Raw genomic sequence first — 27,850 nt, 5'->3', positions numbered from 1 at the left:
CATAAATGACCTGGTGGATGACATCGGAAGTTCACTGAAGCTTTTTGCAGATGATGCTGTGGTGTATCGAGAGGTTGTAACAATGGAAAATTGTACTGAAATGCAGGAGGATCTGCAGCGAATTGACGCATGGTGCAGGGAATGGCAATTCAATCTCAATGTAGACAAGTGTAATGTGCTGCGAATACACAGAAAGATAGATTCTTTATCATTTAGCTACAAAATAGCAGGTCAGCAACTGGAAGCAGTTAATACCATAAATTATCTGGGAGTACGCATTAGGAGTGATTTAAAATGGAATGAGCATATAATGTTGATCGACGGTAAAGCAGATGCCAGACTGAGATTCATTGGAAGAATCCTAAGGAAATGCAATCCGAAAACAAAGGAAGTAGGTTACAGTACGCTTGTTCGCCCACTGCTTGAATACTGCTCAGCAGTGTGGGATCCGTACCAGATAGGGTTGATAGAAGATATAGAGAAGATCCAACGGAGAGCAGCGCGCTTCGTTACAGGATCATTTAGTAATCGCGAAAGCGTTACGGAGATGATAGATAAACTCCAGTGGAAGACTCTGCATGAGAGACGCTCAGTAGCTCGGTACGGGCTTTTGTCAAAGTTTCGAGAACATACCTTCACCGAAGAGTCAAGCAGTATATTGCTCCCTCCTATGTATATCTCGCGAAGAGACCATGAGGATAAAATCAGAGAGATTAGAGCCCACACAGAGGCATACCGACAATCCTTCTTTCCCCGAACAATACGAGACTGGAATAGAAGGGAGAACCGATAGAGGTACTCAAGGTACCCTCCGCCACACACCGTCAGGTGGCTTGCGGAGTATGGATGTAGATGTAGATGTAGATATATCAGTATCAGTCGCTTTGCAAAGATTCGAGAATTAGAAGAGGTGATAAATCAAAAGCAAAATCAGTATAGCATCTGATAAGGATGGCTACCATTGGATATTGTATTCAATTCCTTTTGCGCTCTCATCATACTATGAATCTCTTAGCCCCCCTTGAAAACGTTCCACGCTCTCCCATTGATCCTGTTTGGTAACGATGCAGACAGAGCATTAGATTTAAGCTTCTAGTATTGCGATTATTTTATAGCAGACGTACGTCGTGGAATCAGCGTGCGAAAATATGTTTCACTGTACAATGGAGTAATGCACATATTAAATTTTTTTTAACCAAAATGTTGACATGGGTGATTGATACGTTAAGGCGTAAGTTTATAGGATGGATATTAACTCGCATGTGCTGGTGTCCTAAAAAAGCCATTGATGTTGTCTTCGTGAAGAAGATGTTCAGGTTGTATTGACTGGCTATTTTATTTGAATTTAAAACAGATTATTGACGGTCATTTTCACCCTGACTAATTACTTAGCCGTTAGCAAAAAAGCAATGTACTATTACCCACGCTGTTGATGCTGAAATGTTTTATTGTCTGTACGCATATTTTACTTACATCGTCGACATTTATACTAAAAAGAGTAGTTGAAAGGGAACACCCTTGTATAACTCCTTGCTTTATTTCAGCCATGTTATGTTTGCTGCCCTCTATTTTTCTTTTTCATTTTATTGCTTTATTCCTATATAAACCCTGTACAGCTCTTACTAGATGAGATGAGTCCCTGTTTCTTAAAATTTCTCACAGCTTGTTTCAATTTACTTTAGCAAACGCCTTTTCGTAGTCAATGAAGGCAAGAAAAGTTGGTATATTGAATTCACTGTGTTTTTCTATTTGTTGCGCAAAACATGTTGGGCAACTGATAGTGTAGTTTCAGCGATTGCCGATAGTCATTTTATTAAATTTCTAGCATACAATTTGTAACATACATTTAGCCGCTTAATACCGCTGTAATTCTAACATTCATGTCTATTTACTTACTTATAAACTGGGCGTATCTGGACTACAACCACTTTGTGAGCAAATGACCTTAAAATCTAGAGTTCTTATTTTTTGCTATATTTGATATATATTTTATCAGTTCTAAATTGATTTTATCTCGTCCTGGAGTCTTCCTGCTCTTGCTATAAGTTTTTGCATCCTGTAGGCTGTCCATCGTTATTATGTCCCCATTACTATCTGCTTCAGTCAGATCTAATATGATGTATTGCACATCTGCCCAGAGTGTTTTGTAGTATTTTACAACCAATTAGTTTCAAATTTTTGTTTATTTCTATGTTTTAGATACTGTGTTTATTTCTAGGTTGTCCTTATCTTATTCGTTTAAATGCTTCGTTATGTTGCATGCTTTGTCTTGTCTTCCTCTTACACTGTGTACAATATCTGTGATATTGTTTCCCAACTATAGTTTATTAATTGCCTGACTTCTGTTTACTAGAGCCGATTTTCTTTTATAACCTAATATCAGACATTGTCACCTGGGGATTTTAAAAATTTTAAGTTGGTCTATTTCTCGTCTTCAATTAGACTAACTATTTAATCATCCCAGTACTGCAGACGCCTTTTGAAAAAACTTGTCTGTTTTGTGCCAGGTGCTTCTGTTGCTTCGTTAGTTTGTGCTTCCTTTATTATGTTATCCAATTTTAAATGTAAAATTATGTAATCTTCAAGCCCTTTCTGGTACAGTAAGCGGATGCTCTCTTCTTGGAGTAAATGTACTCTAAATGTGGTTTTAGTTTTATTTTGTTTCTGTTTAGAAGCTACCTTCCCTCTTTTAAGTAGTTTTACTTCTGAGAGTGACAAGAAAGTGTTTGCAGACACATCTGGACCTCTGAATACTCTGGTGTCTTACACCAGAAGCCAAGACTTTTTATTTGTGATCGAAATTGATAAACATAACATAGGGGAAGTTAATATAATTAAAAAAATGGTTCAAATGGCTCTGAGCACTATGGGACTCAACTGCTGAGGTCATTAGTCCCCTAGAACTTAGAACTAGTTAAACCTAACTAACCTAAGGACATCACAAACATCCATGCCCCAGGCAGGATTCGAACCTGCGACCGTAGCGGCCTTGCGGTTCCAGACTGCAGCGCCTTTAACCGCACGGCCACTTCGGCCGGCCTAATATAATTAAATATTTAGAGTGGGGTATTACGTATGGGGAAAATAATGCAATGCTAAATAAGTCAGACCTGTTCAACTATTTCTGTGGAGTAAAACGCAGAACTTTGGAAAAGAAAGACTTCAGAGATTACTGAAATTCTGCACTGCTCTATGGATCTGAAATCTGGACCTTTAAAATGTGAAATGAAAAGAGAGTAGAAACTTGTGAAACGAACTTCCTCAAACACCTGTTGGACATATTTTGATCAAAAAAAAATGACGACATTAGAGCTGAAATGAGTACGCAAATCATAACGGATATAGTAAAACTGTTACAATTAAGATGAAAAGAACACATAAATCGTTAGCCAGACGTAAGAAACACTAAAACAGTAAAATGATGTGAACAAAGGGGCAAAACAGCCTTAGGAATACCAATCTAGAGATGGACTGACAAATTTTGAAAAAGATGGAATGGACCAAAAGGTCCAAACCCTGATGTAGATGCTGATGTATAAAATGGATACCGTTAGAAAATCTTTAACTTTTTATAAGCTTTCGGGACAATAAAAGTTGATAATGTAGCATGTTCTGGTCGATCATCAACACAATGCGTCTTCCCAGTGAGTGTAATGTGTGTGCGATTCTTAGGTTAGACGTGAACTGGGGCTGACATTCTTGAACTGTACCGATCCCGTCAGTTCTTTGCAGGCTATCTAGCATGTGTACCCAGCGGATAAAACAGTCCAGAATGTCCAGGGCGCCCTTCTCCAGTTGTGTAGACAGGGTAAGGAAGCGTCATTCAGTTCGAGTACCGGGACACGCGGGAATGAGGTAGCCGACATACATGCACCCTAGTCAGCGTGCTGTCCCACTGCATGATATAATGTCATTGCTGCGAAGGTCAGTAGTACGTCCTTCGGAGGAAGAGTCGCTAAACGCGATTGATGACAAATTGAGACATAAAAAAAGGGACTATCAGGCCGTGGTGCCATCTCCTTTCGGCTAGCTAAACGTATGACGTTTGCTTAGCATGTTTTCGAGTAAGACACGATCACATGACGCAAGGCTTCCTTCTCAAACGAGGAGGCTAGAGGCTTTGTGATACTTGTAGTGTACTGGTTACAGTTCGTCACATTTTAACAGAGTATATTTTGTATTATGTCAGGAGAGTAGAAGACGGTTTATTAACAGACCTGACAGTTTTAAATTACCATGAGAAGGCTGAGGCACAGGGTTCATGATTTTGTATTGTGTGTAACCTTCTACGTAAACTAAATGCAAGAGATTTTAGTGTATGCAAAGGATGCATGGCTTTTCCAGTTACTCTATAAGTGATCAGATAAACACCATTTCGGGACCCGCTGCGTCGTGTCTTTTTTATTTGATAGTCGTATTTCAATAAGAGACCTAAGTCACCGAAAGTAATAACAGTTGTCGCTTTTGTGCACTGAAGTACGACTAAGTGTGATAATTTGATAAAGAGTGGAGAAAAGCAAATGTGATCTGATCTAGCTTTTAGTGTACTTTATAAAGTTTAATTACATCTGTCTCATAACGAATTTCTAAGGGCGGTGATAACCATCATGTTGAGCGCCGTATACAAGCAATTACAACAATCGATTTTCAACAAACTTCAGAAAATATCGGGCCTATACTGGCACAAAATCACTGATTATATCTGACTAACTATGACGCTGTCAACGCATTCGTTCACAGACGCTTGGGGCAATAATTGTCCTCTGTTTGTGCTCCTCAATTTGATTGGAAGATAACAAAGGTGGAAACTGTTGGAGATATGATTCGACCTGCTTTCTTTTCCTATCATCACAGATTATGAGACCTTGTTTCTGCCAATACGATTCGATCCGGAGAAGACACTTATTGCAGTCTCTGTACACAGCTATTGCGTATCGATACAGATGCAAAGACATACTCTTATATGTCTGTTTCGATCGATTACAAAAGAAGCCCGCAGTTTGCGACAGCTTTATACGTTGGCGAGGGTGGAGTGCGGCCCATATATTTATGTTAGGGGAATTAAGTATGTTTTTTTGTTTTTATTTCATTTGTTTTATAAAACTTTTCAACGAGTTCTTATGTTTTCTATTAAATTTCATAACATTCTTCTGTTTAAGGCAGGTTTTGAAAAGACGTGGGTGGTATATTACATCAGGCTCAAAAATGCTGTGTGATTATCTGACTTTCGGTGCGCTAACAGAAATTCAATCTGTCGGTGCATCGTCACACTAAGAATCTCGCCATGTTCCAATGTTCCCACTTTCTTTCCTTCCCTATCGCCAGCTCAAATACATACCTCCGTATCCATCCAAGGAGATGTGAATTTGTGGACTGCTTATATGTAAACACTTTAGCTTCTGTAAAGCTATAAGGGTTTAAATCTAGCAATATAAGTTTCGTATCCCACCGGAATTACTACTTTTTACTATCCGTTTTCGTTAACAGTAATGTTTTCGGAATTCCAAGTTCATCTAGTGCCTTCATACAGATGCGGTCGTAATGTTTCAAAAGCGCATTTCCACACAATCCCAGTATAAACAAAATGGCATCAGCCCCATATGCCACTACCTCAACCTTACATTTCACGTTACATGTGAAAGTGAATCTGATGGGAGATATTTCGAATATAATGATCATCCTAAGCCATTGAATAAAAGACAAATATACCAACACTTATCGATACCTATGTTGTATTCTTGGACTAGCACATAAAATAAACTTGGTTTGTGGATGGAATACTTTAGTTCGAAGCTGGGGAAGGCGTGTCATTACAATTCAAACGGTATTCAAGATAAATTTTTGTATTCCGTAAGTTATAATAAATACTTGTACATGCTTCCTTATGTCACTATTGGAAGTTTGCTATACCTTCATCGACAAAAAGACACACGCTTTAGGCACTTTTATTGCTACTTTTTAACCAATACTGAATTATATTTGCCTCCAAACACATAATATCATCTACAAGCCGTCAGCTGTACAGATGAATAAATGACATTTCTTTTACCATTTTAATTCCGCTGACTTGTTTTATGATAAAAATTGTTAACAATTATCTCTTTCCCAGTGCAATTTCGTAACAGATAGATATAATGGTTGAGAATAAAATCTTATTTCGCACACCTGTCGTCCATAATAATATATTTACGCTGAGCATTGTTTTTAAACTTTTTCAGTGCTACCGGATTTCGTAGCGAAGGAGATGATCAGAGACATCTCCAAAGAAGAGGAGAAAGGGTCTTTCGTGCCAAATCAGTTCCATAAGATCTACATCCATCGATATGAAGACGTGAGCATCCTCTTTGCTGACATCAAAGGATTCACAGGTAAGAGAGCGCACGTATCTGAATGGCGTACGTTTAGCCTATCAAATGTTTGTACCCAGGAGAACGTGGAGAACAGTAATAATGTTTGAGGTGTAGGTATTCTCATACATTTCTAGAAGCTGCAATTTGGATGAAGATGCGGTGAGACGACGCGGCCATTTGGAAGCACTTTTGATAACCTCTCTTAAGTCTTGACCACACTCTTTATTTTTCCAGCAACCTTACGTATTTCGACTTTCCGTCATTTTGAAAGGCAGTGTTATGTCAATAATATAAAATTTCTCATTAGATACATTGTATCACGTCAACACTCCCGATCACGAGACAAGTGCAAACTGCTACGAAGAGAAAATTTTGGAAGCCACTTTGCTTAATCTCTACAGACGTGACTTGACTCAACATGACCACTTCCGGACTAAATCAGTATCTTACAACAATATTTAAATAAAGAAATATAATAAAAATTCGGTTACCATCAGATTATTCACAATACTTGTAAGCATAGTTGGTTCATAAATAATTAAGCCAGCATTCCTGCACAAGTGTGCTCACAATAAATGATTGTCGTTAAATATTATTTAAACAATTATTTGTACATTCTTGACAGGCGCGTCTTTTGGTTCTCTTTCCAGTTGTGGCGTCCGTTAACACATGCGACAGACCACTTTTACATAAGCACAGATTTTTAATAGCATCTGCAGTCATCATTTAAATAAACGTAACTGCCAAAATAGTAAACTGTTCATTAAATAACTACACAAGTATGACATTGTGAGCAGTTGATGCTGTGTTCATTTGCTCTGTAAATGTAGGAAATACCATGTTCTCACAAAAATTTGTATAATGAAAAAGATATAAAAGAAGTCGTAAATCAGTAAATAAAATAGGTACAGATACGTACAGATACGCTTTCAGGGATAACAGCTATAGTGTAATTCTATCATCTGAGATATCGTATGCTGAAATCACAAGAAGGATTTAAAAGTTGTTGATTTAGAGGTTCATTGTGTAAATGTTTATTCACTGTGAAATATTAACTTCTGTAGTTTTAAAGACTTTGAAATATTGTTGTGTCACTGGATGTACCTAATTTTTCTGGGATGGCCGATGTATTTGCATTACTATTTGGTTGTAAATTATTATAGAGCCTCAGAGAGCCGTAAGAAGCCATATTTCAGCTCGTCTGACACTCCGACAATTCTTGGAGATTGTCTCCTGCACGAAGACCATGCGAGCGACAGTCGTCCAAATTCCAAGCGATGGGATTTAGATTAGATTTACTTTCATTCCAATTGATCCGTAGTGAGGAGGTCCTCCAGGATGTAGAACATATCAGAAAAACAATAATACACTCCTGGAAATTGAAATAAGAACACCGTGAATTCATTGTCCCAGGAAGAGGAAACTTTATTGACACATTCCTGGGGTCAGATACATCACATGATCACACTGACAGAACCACAGGCACATAGACACAGGCAACAGAGCATGCACAATGTCGGCACTAGTACAGTGTATATCCACCTTTCGCAGCAATGCAGGCTGCTATTCTCCCATGGAGACGATCGTAGAGATGCTGGATGTAGTCCTGTGGAACGGCTTGCCATGCCATTTCCACCTGGCGCCTCAGTTGGACCAGCGTTCGTGCTGGACGTGCAGACCGCGTGAGACGACGCTTCATCCAGTCCCAAACATGCTCAATGGGGGACAGATCCGGAGATCTTGCTGGCCAGGGTAGTTGACTTACACCTTCTAGAGCACGTTGGGTGGCACGGGATACATGCGGACGTGCATTGTCTTGTTGGAACAGCAAGTTCCCTTGCCGGTCTAGGAATGGTAGAACGATGGAACGATGGGTTCGATGACGGTTTGGATGTACCGTGCACTATTCAGTGTCCCCTCGACGATCACCAGCGGTGTACGGCCAGTGTAGGAGATCGCTCCCCACACCATGATGCCGGGTGTTGGCCCTGTGTGCCTCGGTCGTATGCAGTCCTGATTGTGGCGCTCACCTGCACGGCGCCAAACACGCATACGACCATCATTGGCACCAAGGCAGAAGCGACTCTCATCGCTGAAGACGACACGTCTCCATTCGTCCCTCCATTCACGCCTGTCGCGACACCACTGGAGGCGGGCTGTACGATGTTGGGGCGTGAGCGGAAGACGGCCTAACGGTGTGCGGGACCGTAGCCCAGCTTCATGGAGACGGTTGCGAATGGTCCTCGCCGATACCCCAGGAGCAACAGTGTCCCTAATTTGCTGGGAAGTGGCGGTGCGGTCCCCTACGGCACTGCGTAGGATCCTACGGTCTTGGCGTGCATCCGTGCGTCGCTGCGGTCCGGTTCCAGGTCGACGGGCACGTGCACCTTCCGCCGACCACTGGCGACAACATCGATGTACTGTGGAGACCTCACGCCCCACGTGTTGAGCAATTCGGCGGTACGTCCACCCGGCCTCCCGCATGCCCACTATACGCCCTCGCTCAAAGTCCGTCAACTGCACATACGGTTCACGTCCACGCTGTCGCGGCATGCTACCAGTGTTAAAGACTGCGATGGAGCTCCGTATGCCACGGCAAACTGGCTGACACTGACGGCGGCGGTGCACAAATGCTGCGCAGCTAGCGCCATTCGACGGCCAACACCGCGGTTCCTGGTGTGTCCGCTGTGCCGTGCGTGTGATCATTGCTTGTACAGCCCTCTCGCAGTGTCCGGAGCAAGTGTAGTTGGTCTGACACACCGGTGTCAATGTGTTCTTTTTTCCATTTCCAGGAGTGTACATGACAAATATTTACAACTCAAACAAATAAGCTAATGTACCATTCCACAGGTCCCAAGTGGAATGATCGTCATTTTTTTAATGAAACAGTATATGAAAGATTCATTTTACAAACACTAATGCACTGAATTTAAAATAAAAAAGATTTTTTTTTATTTATAAGGTAATAAACATGTAATAGAATTACTATAATTCTTATTTACAATGAACACATTACTGCACTGAAATGGTGCAAAAGTTAGATTGTACTTCTATATATTACACACGCACAAACCAATTGGTTCTACTGAATTTCATTGGTTGTTAAACTTTTTACGGCTGTTGGCAAGTTATTGAAAATGTGTGTTCCTGAATAATGCACACCTTTTTGTACAAGAGTAAGTGATTTTAAATCCTTGTGAAGATTATTCTTATTTCTAGTATTTATTCCATGAATTGAGCTGTTGGTTTGAAAAAGTGATATACTTTAATGACAAAGTTCATTAAAGAATAAATATATTGGGAAGCAGTAGTTAGTATCCCTAGTTCCCTACACGGGCTTACCCGTTTCCAGTGACACTGCTAATCTTTGTACCTGGATTCGCCCATACTGGTTACCCAGCCGGAAACCGGGACTGCTCCGGCGTGCCCAGAGACCTGTGTACGCTGGTTTCCAGCCGTACAACCAATTCATCTCTCCTCAGCACTAGGTCTAAGTGGATGATTAACTCACCCCCATATTCGTAGCGTGACATTCTCTAAAAGACTCAACTGCTCGCTACTACGCCTCAAATAAGAAAGCCCCAGTGCTGCACAACAGACCGGCGAGCAAACGAACCACAGACAACTTAAACACAGAATCATGGATCTTATTTACTACTCGTGCGCTGCGCTCATTCATCTTTGTTCGAGCAGGGTAAAGGTGAATTATTTACAATGGCAGAAAACATTTGAAAACCTTACATTTGGAAATGGTGTTTCAGGAGAGAAGTCTAATTGAAATGGAAGAAATTCAAGCGGAATAGTGGAGGGTAATAAGCACTCTAGCAAAGACAGACTTCCTACATGTGTTTCAAAAATTGACAGAAACGTTGCGATAGGGTGAATTCCCTCCCAGTAGGACAACTTTGGATATGATGCACAAGAATAAGATCTACTTAAGACGTAACAGTTTTAATTACTGCCTCTCGGGAACCAAATCGTGAGAGTATTTGTGTTGCACATTCGCTGCTTCGCATTCATAGTGCCTTCGGTAGGCATTTACACGCCGAACACGCTGTAACCTAGGGCATATTTTATATGTCGCGAGAGCGCTTCCCACCGTGCACAGAAGATTAGGTGGATAGATCAAGTAAGTAATGAGGAGGCAGTGAATAGGATCAGAGAGACAAGAAGTTTGTGGCACAACTTGACTAGAAAAAGCGATCGGTTGATAGGAAACACTCAGAGGCATCGGTGGATCACCAGTTTAGTTCTGGAGGAAAGTGTGGAAGGAAAAAATCGTAGAGGGAGACCAAGAGATGAATACAGTAAGCATATAAGGATGTAGGTTGGCTTAGTTATTCAGAGATGAAGAGGCTTGCATAGGATAGATGGCATGGAGAGCTGCATCAAACCAGTCTTCACACTAAAGACCACAACAACAACTTGGGTACTTTTGGACGCCACATCGTACGTATCAGTGAAGGGGTATAGCTCCTCTAGATCAGGAAAATGTTACTCTGTGCGTGGTGGGAAGCACACTGTGCAACAGATAAAATATGCCACTCCGTTACAGCGTGTTTGGCATGTCAATGCCTGCCGAAGGCACGATGAATACGAAGCAGCGAATGTCGACGCAAATACTCTCGCCGCTTGGTTCCATTTCCTGAGAAGATACGCCAGTTCCGCTCGCAGACTCGTGGCGTTTGGGGGAACGAACTGCAGTCGTGCTTCTGGGAACCTCCAAGAAACCGACACTCAATTTCCTGCGCAACACACGCTTGCTTATTAACGGCCGGTCGTTATTCCAGTACGCAGACGCGCAGAGAGAATTCGCTTCAAGAATACTGGACGTCTGCCACTTGCTTGCCACAAAAACCAGATCCACTGCGAAATACATGGCTCTTGGCCGTTAAAACTACAACACCTTGACGTATAGCAAATAACGAAATTCCATTTACCAAACGTGTACAGTATAATAGGAACAATATTTGACTTAATTTGTACGTGATTTGGGGCATAAAGATTCCAAAATTTAATATGTAGAGTTGTCACCTCTGGTAGCCGCATAGACTCTAACACAGCTGGACATAGAGTCGAAAAGAGATTGGAAAACAGTTACGTGTGCGTCATTCCATGCTGCTTGAACTCCCACACTTAAGCGGAAACAACTTACTTAGCATGTAACTGTTTATACCTTCACTCATTAGATAGTACAAGCCTTAAATAGTAATATATCGTCAGCTGGTATTTTTTGTCCTCTGTCCTAGAAAAGCTCAAGTTTTATGGAACTGATGGCTTTACTCATAGCTGATATGAATCATACTTGACAAAGAGAATACAAAAGGTTGTACTGCATAATTCACAGAATATCGGAAAGGTAGAAAATTTTAGTAACTGGAGAAAAACCGCAAAGGGAATCCACATAGCTCAATTTTGGGTCATCTCCTATTCCTTATGTATGTGAATGACCTTCCACTTAACATTCAACAAGCAAAATTGGTACTTTTTACAGACAATACTAGTGTTATAATAAAGCGTATTATAGAGAAAGCAACAGAAGTGTTGGTAAATGATATTTCGCAAAGAATTATTAAGCACCTCCCTGAAAATGGTCTCTCCCTAAATTTTGAAAAGAAAAAACATTAAATCCACTTCGGTAGAACAAATAGAGTCAAAGCAACAAGTGATGTAGCACATGAGCATAAGCAAATAGGGTAGAAAACTCTAAATTTTTGGGTGTACATATTGATGAAATCTTGAACTGGAAGAAGCATAGTACTGAGCTTCTCAAACAATTCAGTTTAGATACTTTTGGCTCTTCGTGTAGTTGCTAATCTAGGAAGCAAACATACCAGCCTATTGATATAGTTTCCATATTTTCAGTGAAGAACGTATTACAGAACGATTTTCTGGGCCAACTCCTCACTTACAAAGTATGAATTGCACAAAAGCGAGTAATAAGAATAATACGTTCTGTTCACACACAGACGTCATGTACGTACCCCTCTGAGGAGCTAGTCTTTTAAGTGCGCCATCACCATTTGAGCAGAATGGTGATGTCCATACCTACAATACCAGAGTGAAAAATAACCTTTATTGTCCATTGTTAAAACTGTCAGAGGCGCAAAAAATTTTTGTGATTTGCCCAGTAAATTATAATGTCCGACAGGTAGCGAAGCAAGTTTTAAATCTAGTTTAAATCATTTTTCTGGACAACTCCCTTTGTTTCTTTGATGAATTTGTACTCAAAAACTGACAGCCAGCAAAAAGGTGTAGTAGCATTAGTACGACTAAGATTAATAACGTTTTTATTAATGTTAACACTTACCATGGAAAGATATGCTGTAAACTGACTCAATCCACATCATTTCAATTATACATTGAAGCGCCAAATAAACTGGTATAGGCATGCATATTCAAATAGAAAGATATGTAAATAGGCAGAATATGGCGCTGCGGTTGATAAAGCCTATATAAAACAGTAAGTTTCTGGCGCGTTTGTTAGATCGGTTACTGATGCTACAATGGTAGGTTATCAAGATTTAAGTGAGTTTGACCCAGGTGTTACAGTCGGTGCACGAGCGATGGCACACAGTATCTCTGAGGAAACGATGAAATGGGAATTTTCCCGTACGACGATTTCACAAGTGTACTGTGAATATCAGGAATCCGGCAAAACATTAACTCAGATATCGCTGAGACCGGAAAAAGATCCTGCAAGAATGGGACCAACGGCGACTGAAGAGAATCGTTCAACGTGACAAAGTGCAACCCTTCCGCAAATTGCTGCAGATTTCAATGCTGGGACATCAACAAGTGTCAGCGTGTAAACCATTCAACGAAACATCATCCATATGGGCTTTCGGAGCCGAAGGTCCACTCTTGTACCCTTGATGACTGCACGACACAAAGCTTTACGCCTCACCTGGGCCCGTCAACATCGACATTGGGCTGTTGATGACTGGAAACATGTCGCCTGGTCGGAAGAGTCTCGTTTCAAACTGTATCGAGCGGGTGGACGTGTACAGGTATGGAGACAACCTCTTGAATCCATGGACCCTGCATGTCAGCAGCGGACTGTTCAAGCTGGTGGAGGCTCTGTGGTGGTGTGGGGCATGTGCAGTTCAAGTGATATTGGACCCCTGATACGTTTAGATACGACTCTGATAGGTGACACTTACGTAAGCATCCTGTCTGATCACCTGCATCCATTCGTGTCCATTGTGCATTCTGATGGACTTGGGCACTTCCAACAGGACAATCCGACACCCCACACATCCATAATTGCTACAGAGTGGCTCCATAAACACTATTTTGATTTCAAACACTTCCGCTGGCCACAAAACTTCCCATATATGAAGATTATTGCGCATATCTGGGATGCCTTGCAACGTGCTCTTTAGATGAGATCTCCACCCCCTCGTACTCTTACGGATTTATAGACAGCCCTGCAGGATCCATGGTGTCAGTTCCCTCCAGCACTACTTCAGACATTAGTCGAGTCCATGCCACGTCGCGTTGTGGCACCTCTGCGTGCTCGCGGTGGCCCTACACGATATTAGGCAGGTGTACCAGTTTCTTTGGTTCTTCAGTGTAGAATCGTTCAAATGATCTATGGAACATGTATCTAGCTACGCTAGAGTTCGTCAGTCATAGTAGCTGTTGGCCAATGGTGCACCAGTGTAATGGATGTCAACATGTTTTTAGTGTGTGAGAGGTCTGGAGAAGGTGCTTGTCATGTGTGAAATGTCTGGGAAATGTACTGACCCAGGCAACACTCGAATAACCTCTGTATCGAGGTACGTCAGACCAACACAGGCAACATGCTGTTATATTGTTGAATGATAACATCATGGAGACCTCAAGAGTAGGGCAGGGCCACCGGTCTCAACACGTCGTAAATGAAAGGGCTGCTATCCAAATAACCGGATGTGTGAGGCAGAGGTGATCATGTTGTGTACTCAATGGCGGCACATACCATCCCACCAGGTGCTGGGCTCTACGAAGATTATAAATGCAATAGGGCAGTGTGAATGCTCCTCGCATGCATGGAGATGTCTATTATGATGTTGTCATTGGACGTGCCAGTACCGGCACACTTCTCTCTGCTATCTGCGTCAAGCAAAGCCGCAACAATGGTCGCCACACTGAGAATCCGTGCTGCTCCAGACGTTATCACACTGACCATATTGATACCTGTTTTTCAGCAAACAAGCCATTTCCTGACCCATGCTTAGTGATTTTTTTGGGGGGGGGGGGGGGGGGCTTTAAAAAGTAGCTTACCTTTTACTGAATGATGCTCTACGATGTGACACAGATACGCGACACTATTTTTCAACATGGACACTACATCACTGTCAATAACGGTCGGTACATTCTACCGATAGTTCAGTTCCTCAACGACAGTACCCGCTCCATGGTCACGGAGCCTTTCGAGAACCACCGTGGGAACGTCCTCAGCATTGGAAAATCTGCGATTGCTACGAATCAGTTCCTCTATAGCCTGGACACTGTCGCCTGTGGTCGATGCCGATGACCTTTCGTCCTATTCAGCATCATCCACATCTATGTGAACTTCGTCAAATTACTGGCACTATTTCACTGCGGCCGAAGGCGACACTACATTCGGTCCAATATCGCCAGAATTTCAGGGTGAATCCGTATGCAGTTTAGACGTTTTGTCCAAATCAAATGTAGTTTCCCTTTAAGGAATTCCCTTAAAATCTTTGCGGTAAGTAAAATTTTACATAATATGGTTTGAAATTAGTATAACCTTTATGCTTTCCTTACACCGCACTTGCTTAATCCGCAGGCTCAATAGGAAAAAAGTAAGGAAAAACCAGAATCAGATACATAAGAGCAAAACATGAAATTACTTGTATGCAGGATTCCAGCGCAAGTAAAACATTATCCCCATGTAACTAAATTTTTATTTCCCTTGAAATACATTAAGATTCCTTGTATTTTTATTTGCTAGTTTTATTGACAGTATGCCATCATTGATTTGTTTGTTGTAATTGTTTAGCAGAGTGTTGGAAACTGTATTGGCTATACTATCATACATCTCACTTAGAGCATCACCACACAGGCGTGTATCATGAAGAAAGACGTTGAAACTGGTGTCTGACAAATGTGTTCTTTCCAAAATTAAATCAGAACCTCCTTTTTTTAAAAAAAGCGTGGTTCATAGGGATCTGATATAATTACACAAACAATACCCCAAGTCAGATGGCACCATCTTATAACTGCTGAGGATGGCAAAGTTATGCCACCCTTGTTGAGAATGTCAGAATAAAGGCTATAGCATTCACTTGACTTTACAACTGCAACACAAATTTCACAAAATCTGTTTTTTTTTGTAAAGCCTTCTGTGCTACATATCCACAAACATAAACAATAGCAGGATTATTAGTAGCTATATCATCTTCGTTCATTACTTTGATACATGAATTTTCAAATTCTGAGTTCGCTAGAAAAATGCAGTTATCCACATCACCAGAATCAGACTGGACCATTGCAAAACCATCATTCTAAATCTGGTGGCTGAAAGAATTGCTTCCTGACATGAAGACCACAAACCAAGTAAATTCTTGACATGATTTTTTTCCAGATTCCAAAATTTAGTGTACGAGATGTGAGAATTTGCTCTAGACAGTTGTCTGTACAATCAAAATCTTGCTTCTAAATTATCAGTCTGAAACTCCCCAGTTACAAAAAACTGCCTTTTCAAATTATTAAAACATAACTGTATTATGTAAAGAAGAGCTTTATTAGGTGGAACAAATCTTCGTGTGTTTCAAAGTGATGAACTCTTTACATTTAATGACTATCACCTGCTTAAAAAAAAACATTTAAAATTTTCCAAAAACTATAACCTAGAATCATTACAAACAAAACCATGAACATAGTTTCTCACACTGACTGCCTTCCACTAGTGTGTAATTATTTGTACGAACTTGGCTGTAGCCTCACTCTGCACTTCAAACCACATCAAAGGAGTAACAGTTGTGTCATGAAAAACATTGTCTGTTCGTTTATATTTTGACTTTCAATGGCAGCGGCATATACACTTTTGTAATTGAGATTTGGAGCTGGTTTTATAATGGAGATATCCCTTCATTGTGTTTTGTATAATTTCACCAAATCCTAAAACTTAGCTTCTAAAACCTCTGCATCTGCTAAGTTTATCCAATTGTTTCTAACGTTCTTAAACAAATGCTTAGTGAAAGTATGACGTATAAGACGTTATCTTTTCTGTCAAAAGAAAAATGGAAGCAATAACTGCTTACAGAGTTTACTGTCACTTTCATGAACAAGTTTCTTCTTACAGCACTGTTATGGTTCAAATGGCTCTGAGCACTATGGGACTCAACTGCTGTGGTCATCAGTCCCCTAGAACTTAGAACTACTTAAACCTAACTAACCTAAGGACATCACACACACCCATGCCCGAGGCAGGATTCGAACCTGCGACCGTAGCAGCAGCGCGGCTCCGGACTGGAGCGCCTAGAACCGCACGGCCACCGCGGCCGGCAGCACTGTTATCACAGATTATGATTATGACTTTAAATCCACAAGACATTACAAGTTGCAAAACTGCAAGTGTTTGTTTTTTCATATACCTTCCGTTCAGACACATTTTTCACTGGATGCAATGAAACAATTTCTGTCATGCTCCATGTACTGGAAAAGCTGAACTGTTGTAGCTTCAGTTCTTAATGTGTTCTCAGCAACACCAGTTATAATACCTCCTTTGAACTGAAATTTTGGATTAATATGAATTTCAGCTAACTGTGAAATACATATTTTTTCCTCTTCAGGCAATCTAGCTGCTACAGTCTTAATAAAATGTCAATTTCTTGACTTATTTCCTGCCGATATTTTTAAAGAAGCAATAAGTTTTTGCATTTGCTTTGGATTTGTTAGATACTGAAGACAGTCAACGACGAGCAGTGTATGCTGCACTTGAGTGTTCAAATATAAAGGAAGAGTATAGCAACAAATTGGCCAAGTACCTTTTCTTTTCATAGTACACAACATAATTTGTTCACACAAGAAACTGACACAAGTGCTGTTTCCATTGTCATCGGTAAAAGTTTGCTCCAGATATGCAACAAAGTCTTTTACTTTTGTGACGCAATCATGCTCACTACTTTCACTGCATGTTTCAATGGTTATGTACGTCTGTAGAATTTTCTCTAGCTGTGACCACAGAGTTATTTTCAAATCGTGGGCCAATACACAATTGAGTATTTACACAATTGTCAATCCATACATTAACTTGAACTTTTGGAATGCCTTCCACTGATATCATATAGAAACATATAGCATCGTTAATTACAGCATGGCACCACATGTCACTTCACGCAATTCTCCCTACATTTTCACACAAATCTTTAAAACTTTCAATAACAACTTCTGCAAGCCTCTCCTCATTTCTCTTGCTTCTTTCATCTGGATCTTTTCTAGAGTCATATTCAGAGGGTTTGCTTAAATAATGATACTTCAATAGGAAAGAAAAGTGTAAACGTGGCAGGGTTGTTAGCGAAATCCATAAGGGGGGATACTAGTACTCATGGCTGTACCTCCTTTTTAGACTAATATCTGTCGCCTTGGCGGTATTTGCTCTTGCACGGTCTTGCATAACATAACCTGGTGGAAATACGTAAGCGATTACAAATTATTGTACGTTACTTCGGTGTACATTTGTGTTATCAAGGGACTACTATGTCGTGCAATCATTCTAACGACTCTGTTTTGTTTGCAGCTTTGGCGAGCCAATGCAGCGCGCAAGAACTAGTTCGTGTACTCAACGATCTATTTGCACGATTCGACAAACTTGCCACAGTGAGTACCTTTTTGTACATTAATGTTTGTTTTAGTAAAAGGAGACACAAAATAAGTTATACAGTAGCCATAAGAAAGCAGCGCACTCGATGCAAGTTTAACCAGCCTCATCAGTTCGTCGACAGAAGCTATGTAATTGACGATACCCGGAAACTACTGCATTAACTTTCTTAGATTCGGGAAAACAGAAAAAAATAACTGCCCTATCTTTACCTGGAGACGTCTAAATGCTTCTTAAAGTAAACCACCTGCTGTCGTACAAATTTGTCTATAAATACCACTCGGAATTGTTCAAATGGTTCAAATGGCTCTGAGCACTATGGGACTTAACTTCTGAGGTCATCAGTTCCCTAGAACTTAGAACTACTTAAACCCAACCAACCTAAGGACATCACACACATCCATGCCCAAGGTAGGATTCGAACCTGTGATCGTAGCGGTCGCGCGGTTCCAGACTGTAGCGCCTAGAACTGCTCGGCCACTTCGGCCGGCATCACTCGGAATTGTAATTAGACGGAATACACTTTAAGTAAACTAAACAATCTATTCAAAATGATTGACCACAGGCATGTCAACGACAAAACAGATACTTTTCATAACGAAATGTATTTTTACACTTTACTTAAGCATGTATTCAGATCGTTTACCATTGACTGCAAGGTACATTTGCAATCGCTGTTTGAGAGACAGATGAACAGATTAAAGCACATCGTATAATACGCCCTTTCCGTGCTGCGGCGATTCGACGGCACATATCATCTGGTATAGCTGGAGCTTCGTGATAGACTGTATATTTCAGTGCTTCCCAGAGAAAGAAATCAAGAGGAGTCGAATAAAGAGACCCAGCAAGCCACTGTACTGCAACATTCCGTGCTATCCAACGGTCAGGAAACTTTACCTATAGTATTTGCGTTGCAACACGGAAAGAGTGAGATGAGCAACCGTCACATCGGAACCACAAACACAATTGCTTACCCAGTGGTACCTCTTCTAGAAGAGCATCTAGAAATTCGTAAGAAAGTGTGCATACGTATTACCTTTTAACATACCTGGGATGAAGTAAAGTCCCACAATGGAATTTCCTATGATGCTGCAAGAGAGGTTTAGCTTCATCGTCGTTGTTGTTGTACCTGATGAAGCCAGCGTGGATTCTCAGCTGCCAAGCAGTGCATTTGAAGTAAATTTGCATTACCGTGGTTCATAAACGTTGCTTCGTCAGCAAACAGCAGACGTTCGAAAACTTAGTGTCGTCTCCCATGCGATGCAGAGCAAATAAAAAACTTCTGTACGATTTTCGAAATCATGTCCTCTGAGTGCCTAATGTAACAGACGATAAGGGTGAGCCTTATGTCGATGCTAGACGCAAATGACACTCTGTCTGATCGCACATTCCCTGACAATACGTCTCCAACCAGATTCGGCGTATAAATGTAGCACGTCTAACTTCTCATTGGTGTACATGTCTGCATGCAAGGAATATTGAAGCAGAAATGACTTCTGCAGTGCAAACAAATAAATAGTCCAAAGGCTTGATACAACGATGTAGCCTGTCATGAGCCTGTTTACAGTGAAATAGCCGATTCCAGCCGAGTTCTCTTTCGGTTTTAGAATGATTCTCGGAGTCTTCTGCGAAGCGCTTCAACCTTAACATTAACAAGCATTATATTACTCTACTCATCTTCCAAGCACTTTGGGATGCTGTTGAAAAAAGTATAACATTGTTGTTGTTGTTGTGGTCTTCAGTCCTGAGACTGGTTTGATGCAGCTCTCCATGCTACTCTATCCTGTGCAAGCTTCTTCATCTCCCAGTACCTACTGCAACCTACATCCTTCAGAATCTGCTTAGTGTATTCATCTCTTGGTCTCCCCCTACGATTTTTACCCTCCATGCTGCCCTCCAATACTAAATTGGTGATCCCTTGATGCCTCAAACATGTCTTACCAACCGATCCCTTCTTCTGGTCAAGATGTGCCACAAACTTCTCTTCTTCCCAATCCTATTCAATACTTCCTCATTAGTTATGTGATCTACCCATCTAATCTTCAGCATTCTTCTGTAGCACCACATTTCGAAAGCTTCTATTCTCTTCTTGTCCAAACTATTTATCGTCCATGTTTCACTTCCATACATGGCTACACTCCATACAAATACTTTCAGAAATGACTTCCTGACACTTAAATCTATACTCGATGTTAACAAATTTCTCTTCTTCAGAAACGCTTTCCTTGCCATTTCCAGTCTACATTTTATATCCTCTCTACTTCGACATCATCAGTTATCTTGCTCCCCAAATAGCAAAACTTTTAGTACTTTAACTGTCTCATTTCCTAATCTAATACCTTCGGCATCTCCCGACTTAATTCGACTACATTCCTTTATCCTCATTTTGCTTTTGTTGAAGTTCATCTTATATCCCCCTTTCAAGATGCTATCCATTCTGTTCAACTGCTCTTCCAAGTCCTTTGCTGTCTCTGACAGAATTACAATGTCATCGGCAAACCTCAAAGTTTTTATTTCTTCTCCATGGATTTTAATACCTACCCGAAATTTTCTTTTGTTTCCTTTACTGCTTGCTCAATATACAGATTGAATAACATCGGGGAGAGGCTACAACCCTGTCTTACTCCCTTCCCCACCGCTGCTTCCCTTTCATGTCCCTCGACTCTTATAACTGCCATCTGGTTTCTGTACAAATTGTAAATAGCCTTTCGCTCCCTGTATTTTACCCCTGCCACCTATAGAATTTGAAAGACAGTATTCCAGTCAACATTGTCAAAAGCTTTCTCTAAGTCTACAAATGCTAGAAACGTAGGTTTGCCTTTCCTTAATCTTTCTTCTAAGATAAGTCGTAAGGTCAGTATTGCCTCACGTGTTCCAGTATTTCTACGGAATCCAAACTGATCTTCCCCGAGGTTGGCTTCTACTAGTTTTTCCATTCGTCTGTAAAGAATTCGTGTTAGTATTTTGCAGCTGTGGCTTATTAAACTGATTGTTCGTTAATTTTCACATCTGTCAACACCTGCTTTCTTTGGGATTGGAATTATTATATTCTTCATGAAGTCTGAGGGTATTTCACCTGTCTCATACATCTTGCTCGCCAGATGGTAGAGTTTTGTCAGGACTGGCTCTCCCAAGGCCGTCAGTAGTTCCAATGGAATGTTGTCTACCCCGGGGGCCTTGTTTCGACTCAGGTCTTACAGTGCTCTGTCAAACTCTTCACGCAGTATCGTATCTCCCATTTCATCTTCATCTACATCCTCTTCCATTTCCATAATATTGTCCTCAAGTACATCGCCCTTGTATAGACCCTCTATATACTCCTTCCACCTTTCTGCTTTCCCTTCTTTGCTTAGAACTGGGTTTCCAGCTGAGCTCTTGATGTTAATACAAGTGGTTCTCTTATCTCCAAAGGTCTCTTTAATTTTCCTGTAGGCAGTATCTATCTTACTCCTAGTGAGATAAGCCTCTACATCCTTAACATATTATTTATATAACATATTATTTAAAAAATCGTAGTTGCTTCAACATCTCTATCGATACAAGCGTTAAAACTGTTAACCGTATACCAAACTACATGCCGCTTATCGTACTCTCCACTGCTGCAAACCTCATTCGATATTTGGAACGGTGCACGAAATAAAAGTAGTGTTACGTCTTACGTGACTCACCCTTTGTATGTATTTAATTGCAACATTAAAGCTGGAGAAGCATATTTTTCTTATTCCACGATATTCTTCTCCATAATACTGTCAAATATGTACCAAGGCTCGTTCGTAAAAAGTGCCTGTACAACTGGGACGTATTACTTCATTCCATACACGTCTCACAACGTGAACATCAGGAAAATTAAATTAATACGTTGGTTTATCGACAGACACTTTGAGATACATTGCAGAGTTCCTGTTAAACATGTGCAATAATTACATTTAACGAACATTTGTTTCTGTTGGTGTCATAAACTACATGAAAATCGATTACACAGCCTCCAACACTACCGTATTTGTGATTCGTCAACAAACTTACTGGGGTCGGGTCCTTGATAAGCTGCTGACTGAATAAGACAGAGTAACATGTTTACTTGCGATAATGAATTAGCAAATATGGCTGGCAGCAGCTCCACCTTGCAGGAAGTTTTTGCTACTGGTATGAACAATTGTCATCAAGAAAAAAGCATTTCGCTTGTGGTAGGCATTCTGATCATATTGCTGAGCTAAATGCATTCCAAGCATGGGAAGATGTATGGACAAATGGTGGGTTGCGTAGAGGAATACTTCTTTAAGTGGCCATCAGAACACTTCATCTGTTAGTCAATAATTCCTGTTGCAGATAGACTGGGTTTTTTGCACTATGTTTTTCTCTTTACCGTGCAAGGATGTAGTATACTTGTCAAGCCATGTTACAAGAGTCACTTTTAATACGTTATACCGGTACGTCTCTAAATTTCTTCCCTAGGTGGCGGCTGCTTCATTAGCGATGTTGTGTTTAATGAAGAGGTTCACTGGTGACAGGAAAATCCAGACGAGTATGTTGCAGTGACATGTATTACTTTCTCACACACGCGTCTAGCAAAATGTCTGAAACAATGAATTACATATGTTTGATGATACCCTGATACCTGTTCTTTCCACGCAAATGGAACAGGATAAGTGTTGCTGTATTCCACGCCACACAGTATAGTGGTGTGTGGCTGTTATAAATCTTATTTCTGACTATAGTCCCATATATAGAAAGGAGGATCGTCTCGGGAAACCGTTGTATTTCCGAATGTCATACTAATTCCTAAAATACATGTAGATCGCACAAGTAACTAAATGAGATGAGTCAGCAAAGTCCCTGTGGGGTAAGATATACTCTAGTCGAAATCTGTTATCATGCAGATGATTAAAGTTATAGGCCACTTTGATCATTGCTCTGGAGAACTGAAATCGACCTCTACCGATATTCTTGCCATTAATAAAATAACTGTCTTCGAGATATACAGCAAGTTTCATATTCAGTTCCTGTGTTTGAAAGTGCAATTACATTATTGTCGTATGCAGTTATATTTCTGTAATTGTTAGGCTGCGTCACCATTTTTGAAGATGAAATATGACTTTATTATAGCAAAGGAAAAGCGCGAGGGATTTGAAGACGAGTAATGTTACGTGTCAAGGCATTTCATCCGTTGTCACATATTTCCTGCCTGATAGAAACAAATAACACTATGTTTTCCAGTCGCTTTAAACTAATGGCCAGAAGCCACTGGAAACGGTTGTAACCATAAAATAGCTAAACTAGAATTATCATCTGCATGATGTAGTTCGAGAAATGACTTCTATTTTGAGATACATTTCCTTGGTTTGCTAGTTGCTGTCTACATCATATGACAGAGTCCTTCGTAATACTACATTAGTTAACACATGTATTTAAAAAAGAGCTCATTCTTGCGTAATGTTAGAGTATTTTGGGAAAAATTAATTTCCGTGGTTATACGGGACTGAAGTAGGTAGTGAGAACTTATTAGAAAGTAAGCAGACTCAGAATGACTGGTAAAATATACCACGCAGTTGAAGTTGTAAGCTTAGAAACATACGTATCCATCTGGCTTTTTCACTCCCGGTTGGAAACAACTTTTACCCTACTGTTCAAACTGCCTGTAACGAAGGATTTTAACTAAGGATCATCCTTGCTACATCTGTGGAAAATGAAACTGGGCAAAACGTCCGTGTATTATTGAGGAACCATTAAAAATTTCATTACGTATTTTAAATGTTCATTGCTAACAGTATTTAACAAACATCATAGGAACAAACGTGGGGGAGGGCGTTCAGCACGATGACATGTGATACAATGATTATAGTTTACTACTGCATGTGTAAACTGTACAAAATTTGTTCTAATTAGTTCATTATGATGGTCCGTCACAAAATTCGCCTACACGACTAATATTTTTCGGTGTTTTGCAGAATATGCCATGGTGCCATTAAGGCGTAGTAATTAAGTCACACACCCTCTTAAATTACATTAACCCCATTTTTGCAGAATACGCCTTGATGTCATTAATTTGTAGTAATTCAACCACACACTATAATATGAAAGTTTTTTACCTTGTAATGTATGGTAATATTTGTCGCCATTTCATATCTAGGATAAAGCTATTGCTTATGGTTCTCTCACTAGAGCCTACAGACCTTTAATGACGAGGATCTAGTGGTATCCTCTAGCAGTATGTTCTTTAGAGCACGAGAACAACGTAGTGTTTTGTTTCAGATTGAATACATTCCTCCCTTTCATCGATTTTGCATTGGGATGGTTGAGGAGTCATTTTTCGAGAGCATATCACTCTTCTATTTTCGTCATGTCCACCTTCATACCAAGTGCCATCGTAAAAACAGAATATCTGAATTCGGTAGTGACAGCGACTTGCCTCGTCCTCCCTTATTATCGGGAGAAATACCTCATTGGAAGGAGCGTTGGAGAAACAGGGAACATCTCTCCCAAGCAGCATCAGAGACTCATCAATAGACAAATGAGTTTTTGCCAAATATAAAAATTCTTTTATAATTTCTCGCTACCTTACCACATATCCATACGTAGTGTGGGGCACAGCTTCTCTTTTCTTAAACTAATAAAATCGTATCTACGTACGGCAATGACAGAAGACAGGTTGACCAGTTTGGCTGACATTTATCATCATCAAAATATATCTGGCAGCCTATAGTCCGTCGAAGCCATGGAAGACTTTGCAAAAAAAAAGTTATTCGCGAAGACTCACCATGCATGAAACGAGCAAAATAAAATTTTGTGTGGTTTTTTAGTGTTTTATCTTGATAGTGCCTCTCCCAGACCAAAATCTGGGATCCGCTGCTGGTGGCCTGCACTATTGCTAGATTTGAAATACGAGGCGCTGCAGGCGAAAACAATAGCCGTCTACAAATCTGTAACAACATGGGGCATTCCCTTAAGGGACATATGGAATTGCGTTAGGTGTTTGGCTGAGGAAAATGCCGAAGCAGCTGAGCCAGACTCACAGCAGATGTCACGGATCTTGTTTTACCGACTCTACTATGCATGTAGCACATACAGCTGTGTTGAGGTGTTCCTGCCCTTCTGGCAGATCTGCCAAATATGTGCCGTCCTCGCTCCTCCTCCCTCTCCTGCCCTCCCCCCTCCCCCACATAAGAATACCTATCTGCAACTTTTTTTTCTGCGCAGTCAGCAAATTTTACAAAGGGGCTTAATAAAAATGAAACAATATTAAAGAATATTAAATAAATTAAATACATACATGAAAAATATTGCACACAAAAAATGATTGTACCATTTCAGATAATAAATTACGAATTTCATAAACATCCTAAAAAATTTAAATAAAAACAAATTCTGTTTTTGTAAACTATTTTACATTGATTTTAATGTAAAGAACGGATTTTATTTGGTCCTCAACAATTATTAGATGGAAAAAAAGAAAAGAAGGCTGTAATTAAGAGTTGAGGAAACATCCCTTTAAAGGAATCGTATTTTTATTACAATTTTATTTTGCATTTCCGTACTTACAAAATTAACTCACTGACAGTCTCACTGAAGTAAAGTTTAGCAGTTGTGTCATCCATGCTACATCTCAAGTAGTTTCTATCATATTTAATTTGCTCTAACTGCATTCACAAGATGCTTCAGTCACTAGCAGTGTCATAAATATCCTCCAAGCAATTACGACGTTTGAATAAGGGTTTCTTAACCCACGGCTTTTTTATATTTTTTAATTTTATTGTCTGTTTCCTTTGTCTAAGACTGTCGGATCTTGGTACTTGGGAAGCGCAGGATTATGGGTAGGGATGTGGTCAGGAAAAGTTGTTCCGCATTATACACAGAAGAAAATTAGCTCCCAGAGGCAACTTTTTATTTCTTCAGAGGACCAGTTTCGGGGTTTCACGAAGTCCCAATTTCAGATTATAATATTGTGAAACTCCGAAACGTGTATTTGAAGAAATAAAAGGTTGCATCCGAAAGCTGACTTTTTTTTTTGTATAATTGTAAAACAAGACAGGTGGAGCATAAGCGCTGAAACCTGTGCCATTGCCAAGATAGTTCGGTAATTTTCACACCTTTATTCCTTAACTCAGAAATACAATATCTACTTAAGTGATGTTCTTAGTCATTCTGTAAAAGTTAGTTAACTACAAATACGTCATTCTGATTTTATAAAATTTGTTTAGACAACATCATTCAAGAGAGATTATATGTACGTTAACATTCTTGTACTCGACAAATTCCATAATGCCGTAGACACCGTAATCCATAGGATGGAGGTTGTATTTTCCAATTTTGAATTTTTTGCATCATAACTGCCCTTCATTTCTATCTCTAGTACTGTAGCTTGTAAGGAACTCCACTTATCCCACGTTTTCTTTTGTTCAGATGTCACACTCTTCAAATGTGCTATTAAGTCGCCACAACATCAATATTCGTCCAAAGTATTCATATGCGCTTTTCATAGATTGTTTCTTCTCTAATTTCCTACTTTGAGATTTATCTTAGTATTTACAGTGACATGATTCAAGACGAAGCCTAATACTTGACGCTCTTAGCACCACAAGTCAAATTTTTATCCATACGGCCTTTAAAGCGGCATTATTTATGACCTCTCTTTGTCCGTAATCATCTATAAATTTCAACTTGCTTTCTTTGGATTCAATAGATATATTTACAAATAAATCGCATAGCCTCAACACACTACACTACGAAACACACATGGGCCTCAGCTGCCTGTCTGCTAAACGACGCATGAGATTCCCGTCGAACCCGGGAAGCAATGCGATTTTATGCACGACTTCCATTTCGAGGAAATGCGCTTCCGTAAACGTTGGCGCATGCGTAAAGTTGAACAGAAAATGTGGACCTGCCTTAATGTCTACTGCGCTACGCCGTTTTAGACACCATTGGTGAATAAAGGGAATAGTCATTAATTTATATTCTGAATTCACAACACAAAACAATAACTACTTGTAAAGGACCTCACAAAGTGAATGATTTCATTTTTATGTTATTGACTTCATATCACAAAAGGGTGGCTTCTTCTACCAGACAGGTGAATGAGTAAAGCTTTCGTGAACTTGATGAACACTCAATAACCCCAGTCACGCAGTAAACTAACTTTAAAAAATCAAATGTAGGTAAATATGTACATTCACCTCTTTTTCACTGAAGACTTCTGTTGGCAACTGCATTTTCTGAAGATTACTTAAAATCGTACATTTGTTAGTTACGCAGCGTCACACGCACGTTGCTTGTTTGGTAGGTTCCGCAATCCTTGTTCTGAGCTTTTATAACATATTAACATACACTGCAGAATAAGACTCTTTCTGTTTCTGATTCTGAATGAGAAAGTGTTAACACAATCTTTGCAAGTGTAGAAATATTTTCAACTTTTTGTCCTTCGAAATTTTTGATTGACGACAGATTACTCCAAAAGACTTCAGAAATTCTTTGTGTGAGAGCCTTGCCTGTTTCATCAAAATAGCAAGGTCATGACCTCCATTTATTTCAGCGTTTGGCTCAATAAACTAAATCTTGTGGAATAGTGGCTCTGATGCTGGTAATCTATGTATCACTTTGATTGCAGCAGTTTGATAAAACTGCAGGCACCGTAGCCTAAAATTATGAATATCTGATTTTTCGTTTTCGGTGGACA

General features: G+C 40.1%; 1 protein-coding gene across 2 annotated transcripts in view; it reads left to right on the top strand.

Annotated features, from left to right (window-relative positions):
• LOC126163122 (adenylyl cyclase 78C-like) overlaps window positions 1–27,850 on the top strand; it is an 812,464-nt gene that overhangs the window by 653,871 nt on the left and 130,743 nt on the right. For both annotated transcript variants that reach the window (XM_049920046.1, XM_049920045.1), the window contains exons 6-7: window positions 6,219–6,368; window positions 18,100–18,179. In XM_049920046.1, coding sequence (XP_049776003.1) covers window positions 6,219–6,368; window positions 18,100–18,179 — 230 coding nt within the window. The remainder of the gene's footprint in view (window positions 1–6,218; window positions 6,369–18,099; window positions 18,180–27,850) is intronic.

Source organism: Schistocerca cancellata, chromosome 2 (assembly GCF_023864275.1).
Source record: "Schistocerca cancellata isolate TAMUIC-IGC-003103 chromosome 2, iqSchCanc2.1, whole genome shotgun sequence".
NCBI lineage: Eukaryota > Metazoa > Arthropoda > Insecta > Orthoptera > Acrididae > Schistocerca > Schistocerca cancellata.
This window is presented reverse-complemented; position numbering and strand designations above follow the sequence as displayed.